The sequence below is a fragment of the Nerophis ophidion genome, linkage group LG22, assembly GCF_033978795.1.
Source record: "Nerophis ophidion isolate RoL-2023_Sa linkage group LG22, RoL_Noph_v1.0, whole genome shotgun sequence".
Taxonomy (NCBI): domain Eukaryota; kingdom Metazoa; phylum Chordata; class Actinopteri; order Syngnathiformes; family Syngnathidae; genus Nerophis; species Nerophis ophidion.
The window spans coordinates 2,587,696-2,606,932 of record NC_084632.1 but is presented as its reverse complement, the minus strand read 5'-3'; the positions used below and the strand labels follow the sequence as shown (position 1 = coordinate 2,606,932).

At 43.8% G+C, this 19,237-nt stretch overlaps 1 protein-coding gene across 3 annotated transcripts in view; it reads right to left on the bottom strand.

Annotated features, from left to right (window-relative positions):
• Positions 1-19,237, bottom strand: part of agbl4 (AGBL carboxypeptidase 4) — an 861,886-nt gene that overhangs the window by 13,206 nt on the left and 829,443 nt on the right. For all 3 annotated transcript variants that reach the window (XM_061882975.1, XM_061882976.1, XM_061882977.1), the window contains exon 11: positions 14,835-14,997. In XM_061882975.1, coding sequence (XP_061738959.1) covers positions 14,835-14,997 — 163 coding nt within the window. The remainder of the gene's footprint in view (positions 1-14,834; positions 14,998-19,237) is intronic.

Genomic DNA, 19,237 nt, shown 5'->3' with positions numbered 1-19,237 from the left:
ATGAATCTGACAATCATTTAAAAAGGTTTCCCTTTAGGGGACCTGTTTTTTTGTCCCCATACCGTCAGAAGTCCCCTAAAGGTGACTGTGTGAACCAAGCGATGTCCCCATTAAGAAAGCATTGCCAGAACACACACACACACACACACACACACACACACACACACACACACACACACACACACACACACACGTTATCATTTGGAATGGGGACCAAATTGTTGTTCGTGACTTGTGGGGACCACCCTTTCTAGAGGTTGTGGAGGCATAAAAAAATGGTGTAAAATGTCCACTGGCCAGTTAGCTCATACACGTCTTTAAATCTCTGGATTGATGAAGTATTGTGGTGATCACTCTTACTGGGGACCCTGGGGAAAAATAGTTAGTATGGTTCATGGGGACCAAATTTAAATAATTTTGCATAATTCACACACATGTGTACGTGACTACTGAGGACCATTTAAAAAAAGTGATTAACTATACACGGAAGAAGTGTGAGCAGAGCAGCGAGTGCAGTACCAGCTACAGCCCCATGAGGGGGCTGCTATACAAATGTCTCACACTCAAACTAACCAGTAAACACGTTTTAGGGGCCAAAGCTTAAAAATCACTTAGGCATCTCCAATATGGATCTGACAATCATTTAAAAAGGTTTCCCTTTAGGGGACCTGTTTTTTGGTCCCCATACCGTCAGAAGTCCCCTAAAGGTGACTGTGTGAACTAAGCGATGTCCCCATTAAGAAAGCATTGCCAGAACACACACACGCACACAGACACACACACACACAGACACACAGACACACACACACACACACATGTTATTATTTGGAATGGGGACCAAATTGTTGTTCGTGACTTGTGGGGACCACCCTTTCTAGAGGTTGTGGAGGCATAAAAAATGGTGTAATATGTCCACTGGCCAGTTAGCTCATACACGTCTTTAAATCTCTGGATTGATGAAGTAATGTGGTGATCACTCTTACTGGGGACCCTGGGGAAAAAGAGTTAGTATGGTTCATGGGGACCAAATGTAAATACTTTTAGATAATTCACACACATTTGTACGTGACTACTGAGGACCATTTAAAAAAAAGGGTGATTAACTATACACGGAAGAAGTGTGAGCAGAGCAGCGAGTGCAGTACCAGCTACAGCCCCATGAGGGGGCTGCTATACAAATGTCTCACACTCAAACTAACCAGTAAACACGTTTTAGGGGCCAAAGCTTAAAAATCACTTAGGCATCTCCAATATCGATCTGACAATCATTTAAAAAGGTTTCCCTTTAGGGGACCTGTTTTTTGGTCCCCATACCGTCAGAAGTCCCCTAAAGGTGACTGTGTGAACTAAGCGATGTCCCCATTAAGAAAGCATTGCCAGAACACACACACGCACACAGACACACACACACACAGACACACAGACACACAGACACACACACACACACACATGTTATTATTTGGAATGGGGACCAAATTGTTGTTCGTGACTTGTGGGGACCACCCTTTCTAGAGGTTGTGGAGGCATAAAAAATGGTGTAATATGTCCACTGGCCAGTTAGCTCATACACGTCTTTAAATCTCTGGATTGATGAAGTAATGTGGTGATCACTCTTACTGGGGACCCTGGGGAAAAAGAGTTAGTATGGTTCATGGGGACCAAATGTAAATACTTTTAGATAATTCACACACATTTGTACGTGACTACTGAGGACCATTTAAAAAAAAGGGTGATTAACTATACACGGAAGAAGTGTGAGCAGAGCAGCGAGTGCAGTACCAGCTACAGCCCCATGAGGGGGCTGCTATACAAATGTCTCACACTCAAACTAACCAGTAAACACGTTTTAGGGGCCAAAGCTTAAAAATCACTTAGGCATCTCCAATATGGATCTGACAATCATTTAAAAAGGTTTCCCTTTAGGGGACCTGTTTTTTGGTCCCCATACCGTCAGAAGTCCCCTAAAGGTGACTGTGTGAACTAAGCGATGTCCCCATTAAGAAAGCATTGCCAGAACACACACACACACACACACACGTTATCATTTGGAATGGGGACCAAATTGTTGTTCGTGACTTGTGGGGACCACCCTTTCTAGAGGTTGTGGAGGCATAAAAAAATGGTGTAAAATGTCCACTGCCCAGTTAGCTCATACACGTCTTTAAATCTCTGGATTGATGAAGTATTGTGGTGATCACTCTTACTGGGGACCCTGGGGAAAAATAGTTAGTATGGTTCATGGGGACCAATTTTAAATAATTTTGCATAATTCACACACATGTGTACGTGACTACTGAGGACCATTTAAAAAAAAGGGTGATTAACTATACACGGAAGAAGTGTGAGCAGAGAAGCAAGTGCAGTACCAGCTACAGCCCCATGAAGGGCTGCTATACAAATGTCTCACACTCAAACTAACCAGTAAACACGTTTTAGGGGCCAAAGCTTAAAAATCACTTAGGCATCTCCAATATGAATCTGGCAATCATTTAAAAAGGTTTCCCTTTAGACGACCTGTTTTTTTGTCCCCATACCGTCAGAAGTCCCCTAAAGGTGACTGTGTGAACTAAGCGATGTCCCCATTAAGTCAGCATTGCCAGAACACACACACACACACACACACATACACACACACACACACACACACACACACACACACACACACACACACACACACACACACACCTTTTCCCATCACAGCAGAACTGGGCGCGAGTCCCAACTTTTTAGCCAGGCAAGCTCGAGTGCGACAAAAATATCTCACAGACCACCGTGAGCAGATGGCCACTCAGCTTGGCTTGTCACGACTCGCCGTCCATTACAGGAGTTTCCGTGATGGACGGTCAGCTTCTAAAGGAAAAACTTCCTCCGTTCCCCCACCTCCTCCTCCATGTTGATGCCTCGGATTGGGGGCAAGAATAAGCAAAGACACAGAGGATGCCCTGGTTTCTGTCTGGCAGGTTGCCGGGCGGGGGGTGGGGGGTGTTGGGGGGTGTGGACCCCACAGGGCCAGGAAATTATGATGTGTGCGTGAGCCAGCACAAACAGTTGGCGGACTGCAGCTTGTAGGTGTGTGACGTTGGAAATATGCGTAACAGCTGCTGAGGCGCACACAAGCTGTGATCGGCCCACAAGAAGCATGGAAATAGTTAAAAAAGGCGGCTCGCAGCATTTTTAAAGCGCATGCAGAGTTGGATACAACTGCTGGATGCTGACCACCCATCTTGAAGACTTTGCAGAAAACTACGCCAGGAGGTTGCCTACAGCCACCTCCCGTCGGCCATTTTTAGGCCAAAAACTGGGGTCGTACTTTAACGAACTCCTCAAAGGGATTTGGACCAAACGAGCGGCGGTTGAAGGTTTTGTGGCGAGCCATTAAACTAAAGCAGTGATTTTTCAACACACTAGTGTGCCGTGAAATACAGTCTGGTGTGTCCTGGGAGACTATGGAATTTCACCTAATTGGGTTAAAAATATTTTGTGCAAATCCAAATCTAATGTAATATTTTTATTGTAGCTTAAAACAAATGTCTCACGAAAGATCGTTAGTCAAAAGCATGTCTAAGACCAATATGTAAGAATTTGACAATAATGTTAAATACTGTAAATGATAGTAAAAATAATACATAAATGCTACTTTTTTCCTACGCTTTGAACCCTGCGGCTTATAGAACGGCCGATTAATGGATTTTTCTATGCTCAAGGCCATAATGCGATTAGTTCCATCCATCCATCCATTTTTTCTGCTTATCCGAGGTCGGGTCGCGGGGGCAGCAGCCTAAGCAGGGAAGCCCAGACTTTCCTCTCCCCAGCCACTTGGTCCAGCTCCTCCCGGGGGATCCCGAGGCGTTCCCAGGCCAGCCGGGAGACATAGTCTTCCCGACATGTCCTGGGTCTTCCCCGTGGCCTCCTACCGGTCAGACGCGCCCGGGGTGACATCCTGAGCAGATGCCCGAACCACCTCATCTGGCTCCTCTCCATGTGGAGGAGGAGCGGCTTTAGTTTGAGCTCCTCCCGGATGACAGAGCTTCTCACCCGATCTTTGCCACCCGGCGGAGGAAACTCATTTCGACCGCTTGTACCCGTGATCTTATCCTTTCGGTCATAACCCAAAGCTCATGACCATAGGTGAGGATGGGAATGTAGATCGACCGATAAATTGAGATCTTTGCCTTCCGGCTCAGCTCCTTCTTCACCACAACGGATCGATACAGCGTCCGCATTACTGAAGAGGCCGCACCGATCTGCCTGTCGATCTCACCATCCACTCTTCCCTCACTCATGAACAAGACTCCTAGGTACTTGAACTCCTCCACTTGGGGCAGGGTCTCCTCCCCAACCCGAAGATGGCACCCACCCTTTATGCAAACCAGTTATTATAATGCGCCGTTGTTGAGTGTCTGCAATGTCTAAAGCTCGGCAGAGCAACTCTTCCATATTAGTAGGTGGCAGCAGGTAGTTAATTGCTTTGTAGATTTTTGTCATGATCACAATATGCAGACGACAGCGGGAGGCAGCGTGCAGGCAAGAATGTGTCTAATGTTTAAACCAAAAATAAACAAAAAGCGAGTGCCGCTAAGAAAAGCCATTGAAGCTTAGGGAAGGCTACGCAAAATCAAACTAAAACTGAACTGGCTGCAAAGTAAACAAAAACAGAATGCTGGACGACAGCAAAGACTTAACAGCGTGTGGAGCAGACGGCGTCCACAAAGTACATCCGTACATGACATGACAATCAACAATGTCAACACAAAGAAGGATAATAACAAACTGGAATATTTTTGATTGCTAAAACAAAGTAGATGCGGGAACTATTGTTAAAAGGAAGACATGAAACTGCTACAGGAAAATACCAACAAAAGAGAAAAAGCCACCAAAATAGGAGCGCAAGACAAGAACTAAAACACTACACAAAGGAAAACAGCAAAAAACTCCAAATGAGTCAGAGTGTGATGTGACAGGTGGTGACAGTACACCTACTTTGAGACAAGAGCTATAGTCACGCATGCTTGGTTATTCTTTAAAGTCACATCCAACAATTGTGAGATCAAATTTTTATTATCAATATCGGCTGCTGAGTTTCCTTTAATGTCTTCTGCTGGTTTGCGAAATCACGTGACCTTTCCGAGCCCTACAATCACGGCCAATCCACCAAGCAGGCGTCGTACCACAGAAACATTCAATTGTGACGAGAGCTGACTTTTCTGGGAAAAAAAAACAACGCCAAAGCAGACTTATTTCATAGCGGATTAGCGGTTCTACTTCAGTCTGCTCCTCCTTTACTCGTCGTCTGCTCTTCTCCGATTTTAATGTAGGTGAATTTGACTTTTTACATGTTTATTATTATAGCAATATGCTGCTAAACTTAAGGATTGTTGTGATTTCTGATCATTTGTGAGGGCACCATAGGGACTTTTGTCTGTATAAGTGTTGGCAGAGCAGAACATGATGGACGGTTCAATTTGTTTGATATTCACTACTGTACAGCACTTTATATTGTGTTCATGGTGTACAAAACTGAACTAAAATATGGAGTTTTGTTGCGGCTGGGACCAATCATTCATATTTACATATTTTTACATGGAGAAAATTTCGATTTAGTTTGCAGACCGAGGTTCCGCTGCATTGGCAATCAAAACATTATCTCGCGTCCTCTTTAGCATGCTCGTTGGCGTACCTAATGTTGTGACCAGGGCGTCTTCATCGAATCGATGGCGGGTCATTGTCGTGGCTCAAGGGCGCGCGGCGGCTTGTGTGCTGATGAGCAAGACGACGGCGTTTGGGGACGTCACGACTTGTTTACCGCAGCTATTTACTGTCAGCGTGGCATTTAGCGGCTTTCGGCCATCACGCCACCCCCCCCTCTGGTCCTGGCAGACATATTAGACAAGGTGACAGTCAGGCGACAAGCCACCCCCCCGCAAAAAAAAAAAACCCTGTGGTGTTGGGAAGGAAGAAGGACAACAGCGGCGTCTAACAAGGTGACAAGAAAGGGGACATTGTAGTCATCAATGAAGATCAATGATGTCGCTGCAGTGACACATGGACCCCTAATTATTGATGGCTAATTAGGAGGATAAAGCCAAGCAAAAAGGAGGCTTTTTGTCCTCAACTCGCAATCATCAACACTCTCAATGACACTGGAAACAAACACCCTCACTTGGAAGATTTTAACTACCTTTCAAAACAATTGTCACCAAAAAAAGAATAATAACCACCAGGGGGCGACCAAGTAGTCGGCAGCTCAGGGCAGACCTTTGAAGTCTAAGTGTCAGAGTCAAGGTCCAGGTCCAGAACCTTCTTGCAAATGAATGCATGGCCCCCTGAATGATATTTGATTAGTGTTACAACCGGCCGACTGTTTTGCACGCATCGATACTCCATCAGTGTTCCATCAAGTCATAAAAATGGGGTCACTGTCACGTGACCAGACCTCGGATAAACGAAAGATGGATGGATGGATGTTTAATGTACCGTAAGATTTTTTGGGTAAAATAAAGCCAATAATGACTTTATTTTTATTTTTTTTGGTGCGCTTTATTTACAAAACCCCATTTCCATATGAGTTGGGAAATTGTGTTGGATGTAAATATAAACAGAATACAATGATTTGCAAATCCTTTTCAAGCCATATTCAGTTGAATATGCTACAAAGACAACATATTTGATGTTCAAACTCATAAACTTTTTTGTTGTTGTTGCAAATAATCATTAACTTTAGAATTTGATGCCAGCAACACGTGACAAAGAAGTTGGGAAAGGTGGCAATAAATACTGATCAAGTTGAGGAATGCTCATCAAACACTTATTTGGAACATCCCACAGGTGTGCAGGCTAATTGGGAACAGGTTGGTGCCATGATTTGGGTATAAAAACAGCTTCCCAAAAAATGCTCAGTCTTTCACAGGAAAGGATGGGGCGAGGTACACCCCTTTGTCCACAACTGCGTGAGCAAATAGTCAAACAGTTTAAGAACAACATTTCTCAAAGTGACATTGCAAGAAATTTAGGGATTTCAACATCTACGCTCAATAATATCATCAAAAGGTTCAGAGAATCTGGAGAAATCCCTCCATGTAAGCGGAATGGCCAGAGACCAATATTTAATGACCGTGATCTTCGATGCCTTAGACGGCACTGTATCAAAAACCGACATCAATCTCTAAAGGATATCACCACATGGGCTCACGAACACTTCAGAAAACCACTGTCACTAAATAGTTTATCGGTACATCTGTAAACACAAGTTAAAACTCTACTATGCAAAGCCAAAGCCATTTATCAACAACATCCAGAAACGCCGCCGGCTTCTCTGGGCCTGAGATCATCCAAAATTGACTGATGCAAATTGGAAAAGTGTTCTGTGGTCTGACGAGTCCACAAAGGATTTGCAAATCATTGTATTCCGTTTATATTTACATGTAACACAATTCCCCAACTCATATGGAAACAGGGTTTGTAGAAAAGTATCGGTACCAAAATATTGGTATCAAAACAACCCTAGTACGGACCATTGGCACATTTCCATATTTGGGCGCCTGGGCTGTAGTGTTTCCTTTGACTCTCTTCCCTGCTGCTAGTGATGTTTGGTGACAGCAAGAGGTGGCGCCCCCTTGTGGCGCCCATCCATCCATCCATTTTTCTACCGTTTGTACCTTTTTGGGGTCGCGGGGGGTGCTGGAGTCCGGGGTACACCCTGGACAAGTCGCCACCCCATCGCAGGGACAACACCGATAGAGAGACAACATTCACACACTAGGGCCAATTTAGTGTTGCCAATCAACCTATCCCCAGGTGCATGTCTTTGGAGTGGGAGGAGTCTATCCCCAGGTGCATGTCTTTGGAGGTGGGAGTAGCCTATCCCCAGGTGCATGTCTTTGGAGGTGGGAGGAGCCTATCCCCAGGTGCATGTCTTTGGAGGTGGGAGGGGCCTATCCCCAGGTGCATGTCTTTGGAGGTGGGAGGGGCCTATCCCCAGGTGCATGTCTTTGGAGGTGGGAGGGGCCTATCCCCAAGTGCATGTCTTTGGAGGTGGGAGGAAGCCGGAGTACCCGGAGGGAACCCACGCAGTCACGGGGAGAACATGCCAACTCCACACAGAATGATCTCCAGCCTGGGATTGAACCCAGGACTACTCAGGACCTTTGTATTGTGAAGCACATGCACTAACCCCTGTCCCACCGTGCTGCCCTGCGTTGGCTCCATTGTTGCTATTTCGTCCGGCTCACCAACTCCTCTCTTTTTTTACTCTCACCTTGGATTTGCAAACTTTCCCTTAGACTCCCCCGCCTCTTTCTCTTTGTCGTCGTCGCATTTGTAACTTTTTCTGCATCTTTTCCACCATCCCATCCCTCGCCCGGGCTATAATACAAGTGCAATCAGCTGTGTGCGTCTGATGCACTAGTGTGTGTGTGTGTGTGTGTGCGTGTGCATGTGTGTGTGAGATGATGTGTGTGATGTGTGGAAGTGAAGCATATTTGCCTCCGAGCTAAATCATTTGCATACCTGTCACAGCCCCTCCACTGGGTGTCAGGTGCAGTGATGCATAGTGCATTCCTGTGGCAGCCTCGCTATTTCATGGCCTCCCACTGTTGTGTAGCACGTCTGACTGTCAGCTGACAGTGTGTGTGTGTGTGTGTGCGTGTGTGTGTGTGTGTGTGTGTGTGTGTGTGTGTGTGTGTGTGTGTGTGTGTGTTCTGGCAATGCTTACTTAATGGGGACATCGCTCTGTTTACACAGTCACCTTTAGGGGACTTCTGACAATATGGGGACACAAAAAATAAATAGTCCTCAGTAGTCACGTACAAATTTGTGTGAATTATGCAAAATGATCAGTATTACTTCATCAATCCAGAGATTTAAAGACGTGTATGAGCTAACTGGGCAGTGGACATTTTACACCATTTTTTTATGCCTCCACAACCTGTAGAAAGGGTGGTCCCCACAAGTCATGAACAACAACTTGGTCCCCATTCCAAATGATAACCTAGTATGTGTGTGTGTGTGTGTGTGTGTGTGTGTGTGTGTGTGTGTGTGTGTGTGTTCTGGCAATGCTTACTTAATGGGAACATCGCTCTGTTTACACAGTCATCTTTAGGGGACCTCTGACTGTATGGGGACAAAAAAAAAATATATTTTTTAAAATGTTCCTAAGTAGTCACGAACAAATTTGTGTGAATTATGCAAAATGATCAGCACATTACTTCATCAATCCAGAGATTTAAAGACGTGTATGAGCTAACTGGGCAGTGGACATTTTACCAAAATTTTTTATGCCTCCACAACCTGGAGAAAGAGTGGTCCCCACAAGTCACGAACAATACCTTGGTCCCCATTCTAAATGATAACCGTGTGTGTGTGTGTGTTCTGGCAATGATTACTTAAAGGGGACATCGCTCTGTTTACACAGTCATCTTTAGGGGACCTCTGACGGTATGGGGACGAAAAAACATTTTTTTATTTTTTTTTTTTTTTAAATGGTCCTCAGTAGTCACAAACAAATTTGTGTGACTTATGCAAAATGATAAGCACATTACTTCATCAATCCAGAGATTTAAAGACGTGTATGAGCTAACTGGGCAGTGGACATATTACACCATTTTTTTTATGCCTCCACAACCTGGAGAAAGGGTGGTCCCCACAAGTCACGAACAATACCTTGGTCCCCATTCTAAATGATAACCGTGTGTGTGTGTGTGTGTGTGTTCTGGCAATGATTACTTAAAGGGGACATCGCTCTGTTTACACAGTCATCTTTAGGGAACCTCTGATGGTATGGGGACGAAAAAACATTTTTTTTTTTTTTTTTTTTTTTTTAAATGGTCCTCAGTAGTCACGAACAAATTTGTGTGACTTATGCAAAATGATCAGCACATTACTTCATCAATCCAGAGATTTAAAGACGTGTGTGAGCTAACTGGGCAGTGGACATTTTACCAAAATTTTTTATGCCTCCACAACCTGTAGAAAGGGTGGTCCCCACAAGTCACGAACAACAACTTGGTCCCCATTCCAAATGATAACCTAGTGTGTGTGTGTGTGTGTGTGCGTGTTTGTTTGTGTGTGTGTGTGTGTGTGTGTGTGTGTGTGTGTGTGTGTGTGTGTGTGTGTGTGTGTGTGTGTGCGTGTTTGTTTGTGTGTGTGTGGCTTTATTGGAAGGCCAACACCATTGGGATCTACCGTAGAGAAGTCTCCTCTTTAAAGTTTTTAAAGACTTGGACAAGATGCACAACACACCTGACAATGGCTTCAAGATACGTTTGATGAATCCATTCCACCGGTGAAATTTGACATAAGGCTCTAAAAACTGCACAAATATGTCACAATCTCACTTGGTGTGTAACATGTTTAGCGTTGTCTTCCGGTAAATAAATGGGTTGTACTCGTATAGCGCTTTTCTTCCTTTAAGGTACTCAAAGAGCTTTGACACTACTTCCACATTCACACACTCACACACTGATGGTGGGAGGTGCCATGCAAGGCCCTAACAACCATCAGGAGCAAGGGTGAAGTGTCTTGCTCAAGGACACAACGGATGTGACTAGGTTGGTAGAAGGTGGGGATTGAACCAGGAACCCTCAGGTTGCTGGCAGGGCCACTCTCCCAACCGCGCCACGCCGTCCCTCCGGTGATTATATTATTTGTGTAGTTTCAAGCTAGCGCAGCATGTCTGGTTCTGCTTGTTCTTGCTCATTGTGTAACATTTTTAGTCTAGACTTCCGGTGATAATGTTACTTGTTGTGTAGTTTCAAGCTAGTTTAGCATGCCTGGTTCTGCTTGTTATTACTCATTGTGTAACATGTTTAGCGTTGTCTTCCGGTGATAATGTTACGTGTTGTGTAGTTTCAAGCTAGTTTAACATGTCTGGTTGTGCTTGTTCTTACTCATTGCGTAACATGTTTAGCCTCTTATTCTGGTGATAATGTTACTTGTTGTGTAGTTTCAAGCTAGTTTAGCATGCCTGGTTCTGCTTGTTCTTACTCATTGTGTAACATGTTTAGCGTTGTCCTCCGGTGATAATGTTACGTGTTGTGTAGTTTCAAGCTAGTTTAACATGTCTGGTTCTGCTTATTCTTACTCACTGTGTAACATGTTTAGCCTCTTCTTCCGGTGATAATACTACTTGTTGTGTGGTTTCAAGTTAGCTTAGCGATTAGTATGCCTGCTACTGCTTGCTCTTACATGTCGTGTAACATGTTTAGCCTCATCTTCCGGTGATAATTACACTTGTGTTGTTTCAAGCTAGTTTATCATGTCTGGTTGTGCTTGTTCTTACTCATTGTGTAACATGTTTAGCCTCTTATTCCGGTGATAATGTTACTTGTTGTGTAGTTTCAAGCTAGCTTAGAATGTCTGGTTGTGCTTGTTCTTACTCATTGTGTAACATGTTTGGCCTCTTATTCCAGTGATAATGTTACTTGTTGTGTAGTTTAAAGCTAGCTTAGAATGTCTGGTTGTGCTTGTTCTTACTCATTGTGTAACATGTTTGGCCTCTTATTCCAGTGATAATGTTACTTGTTGTGTAGTTTCGAGCTAGCTTAGAATGTCTGGTTGTGCTTGTTCTTACTCATTGTGTAACATGTTTGGCCTCTTATTCCAGTGATAATGTTACTTGTTGTGTAGTTTCAAGCTAGCTTAGAATGTCTGGTTGTGCTTGTTCTTACTCATTGTGTAACATGTTTAGCCTTGTCTTACGGTGATAATGTTCCTTGTTGTGTAGTTTCAAGCTAGTTTAGCATGTCTTGTTCTGCTTATTCTTACTCAGTGTGTAACATGTTTAGCCTTGTCTTCCAGTGATAACGCTACTTGATAATGCTCCTTCGGATAATAAGAAATATTTTTTTTGTTGCCTTAACGGAGGTGATGATTATTAGCTCGGTGGAGCGGCTCAACACTGTGTATGGAGACACATCGGCCATTCACGATCGATGCCTCAATAATAATTTAACAATACTTTATTTTAACGGAAATTGTCCGATAGTTTTTGGTCCCCAGTAATATTAATGACCATTTGCATTTCGACACATGGATTTGCACACCAATGCACAATCACTCATTTTTTCCAAGATGACACACACACACACACACACACACACAGGTGTTGTATGATTAGAGGACAAAAAGAAGGCAGACAGAATAGAGGTTGTCCCTGCTGTTTGAGAGAAGAGGATTCTCAGCTTGACTAGATGATATAATGAGCTGTTATGTTGTGGGTGATGAGATGAGAGGAAAGGACGGACTGGAGGAGAGCGGAGGACATGAGTGGAACACACACACACACACACACACACACACACACACACACACACACACACACACACACACACACACACACACACACACACACACACACTTTCAAACTGTGACAAAAGTCTTTAACTGTGAAAAATGTTAAGAGGCCACTTTTGGAGAAGGACGGTGAAAGTATGAGTGGAGCAGCTATTATCTGTGTTACTCATTAGATTATTGTGCTCATGTGTGTCAGGTGAGGAATACGTGTGTGTGTGTGTGTGTGTGTGTGTGTGTGTGTGTGTGAGAAAAGGGGAGGGGCCGCGGTGCTAAAGGTCACTGTTGATGATTTGCACGCTCCATCGAGCAGACCACCGGGGCGTAAAAAGCGACACGGTCGGTTCCTTTAACCCGCCTGACCCCAATCTCCGGTCTACACCGGGTCCCCCGTGCAACCTGCCCTGGCGCCACGCAGGACCCTGCCTGCCCGTGACCCCCGCCCCCCCACCTTTTCATAAATGAACTCACACACTTGAGTGGCAAACAAAAAAAGATCAAGCAAGTCCACCCGCCCCGGGACGACTCGCCCGCTGCCCGCCAGACCTTCGGGAGAAACACAGGACACACCAGCGGAACCGGGGCCTAACTGTGATGATAACCATAGAACATGCTGTGCTAAAGTCTAACTGTGATGATAACCGTAGAACTTGTGTTTGTGCATTGACTTTATGGCAAACATATGCCCTCCTAAAGATGTTTTCAACATGTTAAGAGGAGAAAAAAATGCGTCAAGATATTATTGCATTGTCAATAAAAGTTAAATAAAATCCAGTATCCGCATTCTTATCTAGACTGCCCTTTATAAACTGTACTTAGTGATTTAGTAAAGTGTAGTTGTTACTAATAAACTAAGAAACAAACACTATTTGATTGTTATTAATTTAATTAATTTAATCTTATTAATTTATTTTATTTTATTAATTTTTAAGATATATTTAACTACAATTGTACTATATTGCTGTAGAATGCTGCGCTGTCAAACAACTAAATGTTTCTATTCCAACAAATAAATAATAAAAATAAATAAAAAAAACATAATAATGAAAAATAATATTATAATTATTACATTTATTGAATAAACAAAATGGTATTAGTTGTCATTATTAAAAATGACTGTTTTAATTATTACATTTATTACTTTTATTATACTTTTTGGTATCATGAATAATGATAATAGATATTAGGTCATCAGTCATTAATTGCGTATTTGATACATTCCTTAATTATATTTAATAGTAATAATAATCATAATGATCATTGTGACTATTAGTACATTTATTAAGTAAATCAAACGTAGTATCAATTCTTAATACAATATTAACTTGCATTATTAAATGTATTATACATTTTGATAACAATAATAAATCAATTGATTTAGTGTAGTTAATAAATTACACCATAAAATGAAATATATATATTTTTTATATTAGTACCATTAATCATTTTATTTAAAAAATCAATTACATTTTAAAGGATTCAATATTAAAGTTAATAATCGAATAATGATGGAAATCATATGGAATTAATTGGTTATTCATTTTAAAATATTTACTATCATTATTTAATTATCAATATTATGAATAGCACGCTCAAAAAAGATAATACATTCAACAACAAAATGAATGTAATAAAATAATGTATTTATAATAAACAGTCATTTATCAATTAATTAATGAAAGTTATTTACATAGACCCTTAATCAAAGGTGCCTCAAAGTGTATAAATATAATAATAATAATTACAAAAAATATAGATTTTTTTTAATACTATTTTTTTTAATGTGTTATTGTATTTTATTTTATTAAAATAAAAAACATAAATAAATTAAAAGAGTTTCCCTGAGAGGAGTCCTGGAAATGATTCATTTGGGACAATATTAGACACTGTAAGTACGATTTCGGGCTGTTTGACATAATTTCTAACGACAAACACAACAACAAACGTATTGTCCAATAAATAGTGTCAAATAATCCATGCGTGCAACATTTTGGGATATATTTACTGTACCTCCTCTGTGTTGAAGCTGGAGTGCCCGGCCTCACCACCAGAGGGCAGTAGCGCCCCATCTCATCCTCCACCTGCAGGAGACGTGCAGGAAGGAGCACTTTCCATCATCTCAATACGTTTCTTATCACGCCGCGCTTAAAAACTGCCTCTTCTGTCACACGCTCGCCCCAAATCCCACCGCCACCGCCGGCTCTCGGGGGCACTCCAGCCTGGAGAAGGTCAGCTGAAGGAAAAAAGCGTCCTCCCGTCCGTTAGGACGCTCAACGATCGCGGCTGACAGGGATCTGGTTTCTCTTGTTGTTCCATTGTTTAGCGCAATCAAAGCCTCACCTGAAAACACAAACGCCTTTTTTCTCCCGCCTGCTTTGTAAACGGAATCAATAGCCGCCGCCATGGCTTGTGTGTCGCCGTGCGGGGAGACAAAAGAGCAAGCTGACCTCCATGACCCGACACGTGTACGCTGTCATCGGGCGGAAACATCAACGCACAGAAAAAAAACAAAAAAAAGCGCGTTATGGTGGCTTTGGGGCGAAGGATACACGTCTCCTCGGTGTAGGCCACGGGCGCGGCGCTGGCGGGGGTCATGTAGCTGTAGAAGGACACCTCCAGGGTGTAGCAGTAGGACGTGTCGTCAAGGAGACCGCCCAGGAAACGTCTGCCGGTGCCGGCCTTCACCACGTCGCGGTTGAAGGACGTGTTGGACTGGAAGGAGACAAGAAGACGAGTTAGGACAAAGTTGCTGTGGCGGTGCATTCAAGTACCAAGCATCTCCATGGGCAAGCGTAATACTGGGTCTTTAAAAATACATCCATCCATCCGTTTCCTACCGTTTGTCCCTTTTGCATTCGGACGGAAGGTATTGTCAGAATAATCATGTATATAGAATCACACAACTTTAGTTTGCTTAAAGGGGAACATTATCAGCAGAACTATGTAAGCGTCAATATATACCTTGATGGTGCAGAAAAAAGACCATCTATTTTTTCAGTCTACATGTGCTTTGTGGACTTGGAGAAGGCATTGGACCGTGTCCCTCGGGAAGTCCTGTGGGGAGTGCTCAGAGTATGGGGTATATCTGATTATGTCAGTCCACTCCCTGTATGATCAGTGTCAGAGCTTGGTCCGCATCGCCGGCAGTAAGTCGGACACGTTTCCAGTGAGGGTTGGACTCTGCCAAGGCTGTCCTTTGTCACCCATTCTGTTCATAACTTTTATGGACAGAATTTCTAGGCGCAGTCAAGGCGTTGAGGGGTTCTGGTTTGGTGGCTGCAGGATTAGGTCTCTGCTTTTTGCAGATGATGTGGTCCTGATGGCTTCATCTGGCCGGGATCTTCAGCTCTCACTGGATCGGTTCGCAGCCGAGTGTGAAGCGACCGGAATGAGAATCAGCACCTCCAAGTCCGAGTCCATGGTTCTCGCCCGGAAAAGGGTGGAGTGCCATCTCCGGGTTGGGGAGGAGACCCTGCCCCAAGTGGAGGAGTTCAAGTACCTAGGAGTCTTGTTCACAAGTGAGGGAAGAGTGGATCGTGAGATGGACAGGCGGATCGGTGCGGCGTCTTCAGTAATGCGGACGCTGTATCGATCCGTTGTGGTGAAGAAGGAGCTGAGCCGGAAGGCAAAGCTCTCAATTTACCGATCGATCTACGTTCCCATCCTCACCTATGGTCATGAGCTTTGGGTCATGACCGAAAGGATAAGATCACGGGTACAAGCGGCCCAAATGAGTTTGGGTCTCTCCCTTAGAGATAGGGTGAGAAGCTCTGCCATCCGGGAGGAACTCAAAGTAAAGCTGCTGCTCCTCCACATGGAGAGGAGCCAGATGAGGTGGTTCGGGCATCTGGTCAGGATGCCACCCGAACGCCTCCCTAGGGAGGTGTTTAGGGCACGTCCAACCGGTAGGAGGCCACGGGGAAGACCCAGGACACGTTGGGAAGACTATGTCTCCCGGCTGGCCTGGGAACGCCTCGGGATCCCCCGGGAAGAGCTAGACGAAGTGGCTGGGGAGAGGGAAGTCTGGGTTTCCCTGCTTAGGCTGTTGCCCCCGCGACCCGACCTCGGATAAGCGGAAGAAGATGGATGGATGGATGTTTTTTCAACCGATTTCCGAACTCTAAAAGGGTGAATTTGGCGATTTAAACGCCTTTCAATTGTTCACCTGTCGGAGCGATGACCTTTCACCCGTGACGTCACAACGTGAAGCGAGCCGCCATTTTCTCAAACACATTACACACACCAAGTCAAGTCAGCTCTGTTATTTTCCGGTACCTTGGAGACATCATGCCTCGTGGGTGTGTTGTCTAACAACACCAACAGAGAAGGATTCAAGTTGCAACAGCGGCCAAAAGATGCAAAAGTCCCTCGTTTGTTCCGCACACTGTACCGACGACAGCTATGCTACAACAAAAATGGCAAGAATGTGTGGATATCCTGCGACACTCAAAGCAGAAGCATTTCCAACGATAATGTCAACGAAATCACAAAGGTGAGTTTTGTTGATGTTATTGACTTGTGTAGCGTGTGCTAATCAGACATATTTGGTCACGGCATGACTGCAAGCTAGTCGGTGCTAACATGCTATTTAGGCTAGCTGTATGTACATATTGCATCATTATGCCTCATTTGTAGCTATATTTGCATCCAGCCTTTCCCTCCAACCACATTTAATGCCAAACAAACACATACCAATCGACGGATTCAAGTTGCACCAGTGGTCAAAAGATGCAATCGTCGGTTAGAAGGCGATTGCTGAATTCGTCCGCGCTTCCTCTCGTGATGTGGCTCAAAAGCTTCTGTTTCTTCTTTAATATCGTTTTCGCTACCTGCCTCCACACTCCAACCATCCGTTTCAAGACATGCGTAATCCGTTGAATCGCTTACGGCGCTGAAATCCGAGTGCGAATCCGAGCTACTGTGCTATACCTTTCTGTGCTATCCGCCATGTTTGTTTTTGGGTGGCTTCCCGTAGTGACGTCACAGGACAATAGACGGGTGGATATAGCGATGGTGTGAATCAGGCACTTTGAAGCCGTTTTTGGGATATTGCGTGATGGGTAAAATTTTGAGAAAAACTTAGAAAAATAAAATAAGCCATTGGGAACTGATTTTTTTTGGTTTTAACCCTTCTGAAATTGTGATAATGTTCCCCTTAAAAGTCAGTTGCTATGGTTATTAGATATTGTGCTCAAGTTAGACTTTTCTATCTGTGCAAGGATGAAACTTCTTGTCTGAGGAGTGGATGTTATCTTGTTTTCACCAGTGACTGTATTTGATTGGTGAAACGGAGTCAAACGTCACCAGTGACTGTATTTGATTGGTGAAACGGAGCCAAGGACTTCAAAGACCTCAACGAAGATAAGACGATAGCACGCATACGAAGCAGAGACAAGGGGAAATCACAAGGCCCTCCAGCACGTTCCGTCACGTATTGTGCGTACTGGACCTGCTTTGCATGATATATGTGACCACTCCTTTTAGAGGCGGACTTAATGATGTTGACTGGGGAACTCCTGAATAACTAGAGGGACACGGGAGCTGAACCTTAGAGCGTAGGGCGAGACTGTGACTAACTGTGCAGCTCCATGCGTTCTCCTCATGAGCTAAATTGAACTCTGTCTCTGCAAGGTTCCTTGCTTCTTGTTTGTTTAATAGATGTCATCAGTGTTGGAACCTGACAGGTACACCCTGGACAAGTCGCCACCTCATCGCAGGGCCAACAAAACAAATTGTTTTCAACGAGGCTGTGCAGCACTTTGGAAATGTTATTGTTGTTTAAATGTGCTATATAAATAAAGTGGATTGGATTGGATTGGATTGGTAAGTGTCGGAGTGAGAAGAGGTTTTAAAATAATAAGCGCATGCTTACTTTTACCGCATGCCTTTGGTAAGCGCAGGAGTGAGAAGAGGCTTTAAATTAATTAGCGCCCCGGCAGCAATTCAAGGAAATCCGGTATTCAATACTACAATGACAATAATGATATTTTCTATCATTACAAAATCTTGAAAAGTATTAGAATACATTGTGATAGCGATACAGGATCAACACTCGCACAAAGTCATGACAATGACGACAGCGGGGTAAAAAAAAACAAAAAACCTCTATTTGAGGGTGTCAGCTTTACTACGAGATGTAAATGTGTTGTCTTGGGAAAAAAAAAAAAAGAAGTTCCTTCAAACTGTCATTCTGCTGAGCTGCTGTGCTGAAAATGCAAACTGAAGGCGGTCACCGGTGGGACTTTGCCATGATTGTGTTGTGCTGCTGCAGCAGTGCATTGTGGGTAAAGTGCTGAATGGGCAAGAAGGCCCGCAGCACGGCCCTCTCCAGGCCGGGCGTCCCGCAGGTAATCCACAGCACGCTGTCAATACTGTACCTTATGTTCAAATCTTATAAATTAGGGTTTCTCAAACTGTGGCAGGTGGGCTCCATCGAATGGTCCGCCAAAAAATAACGATTAAAAAAAAAAGTGTTTTATTTTTCTATTTTCAAACACGGTTGTCAGGCTTGTTTTAGTTTTTCCTCTTTGTGTGTTTAGTATTCCCTGTCTTTAGTTCCTGTCAGCGCTCTTATTTTGTCTGTTTCCTGTTTTTTTTCCCTGTGTGCTGCTGATTGGCACCTGGCCACACCTGGTGTCAATCAGCCCGCTCCTATTTCTACCTGCTTTTGTCCTCCAGTCAGGGCTGGATTATTGTCGCTCTAGTCGTTGCTACCTGTCGTGTTGTATCATATTGTGTCAATGCGGCGTTGCGGTAAGCTATATTTGATAGTGGTTTGTAGCTTGTTGACTTTTGTTCCCTGCTTCCAAGTTTGTTTTCATATTATGAGTACGACTTCTGTTTCTTGCTCGATGCCTGCTAGCTTTCACGCTAGGCCTTTTTGTTTGTTATCCGCCTCGTGCGCGCCTTTTGTTGTACCCTTTGTTTAGGATAGGATAGGTCTTTATTGTCA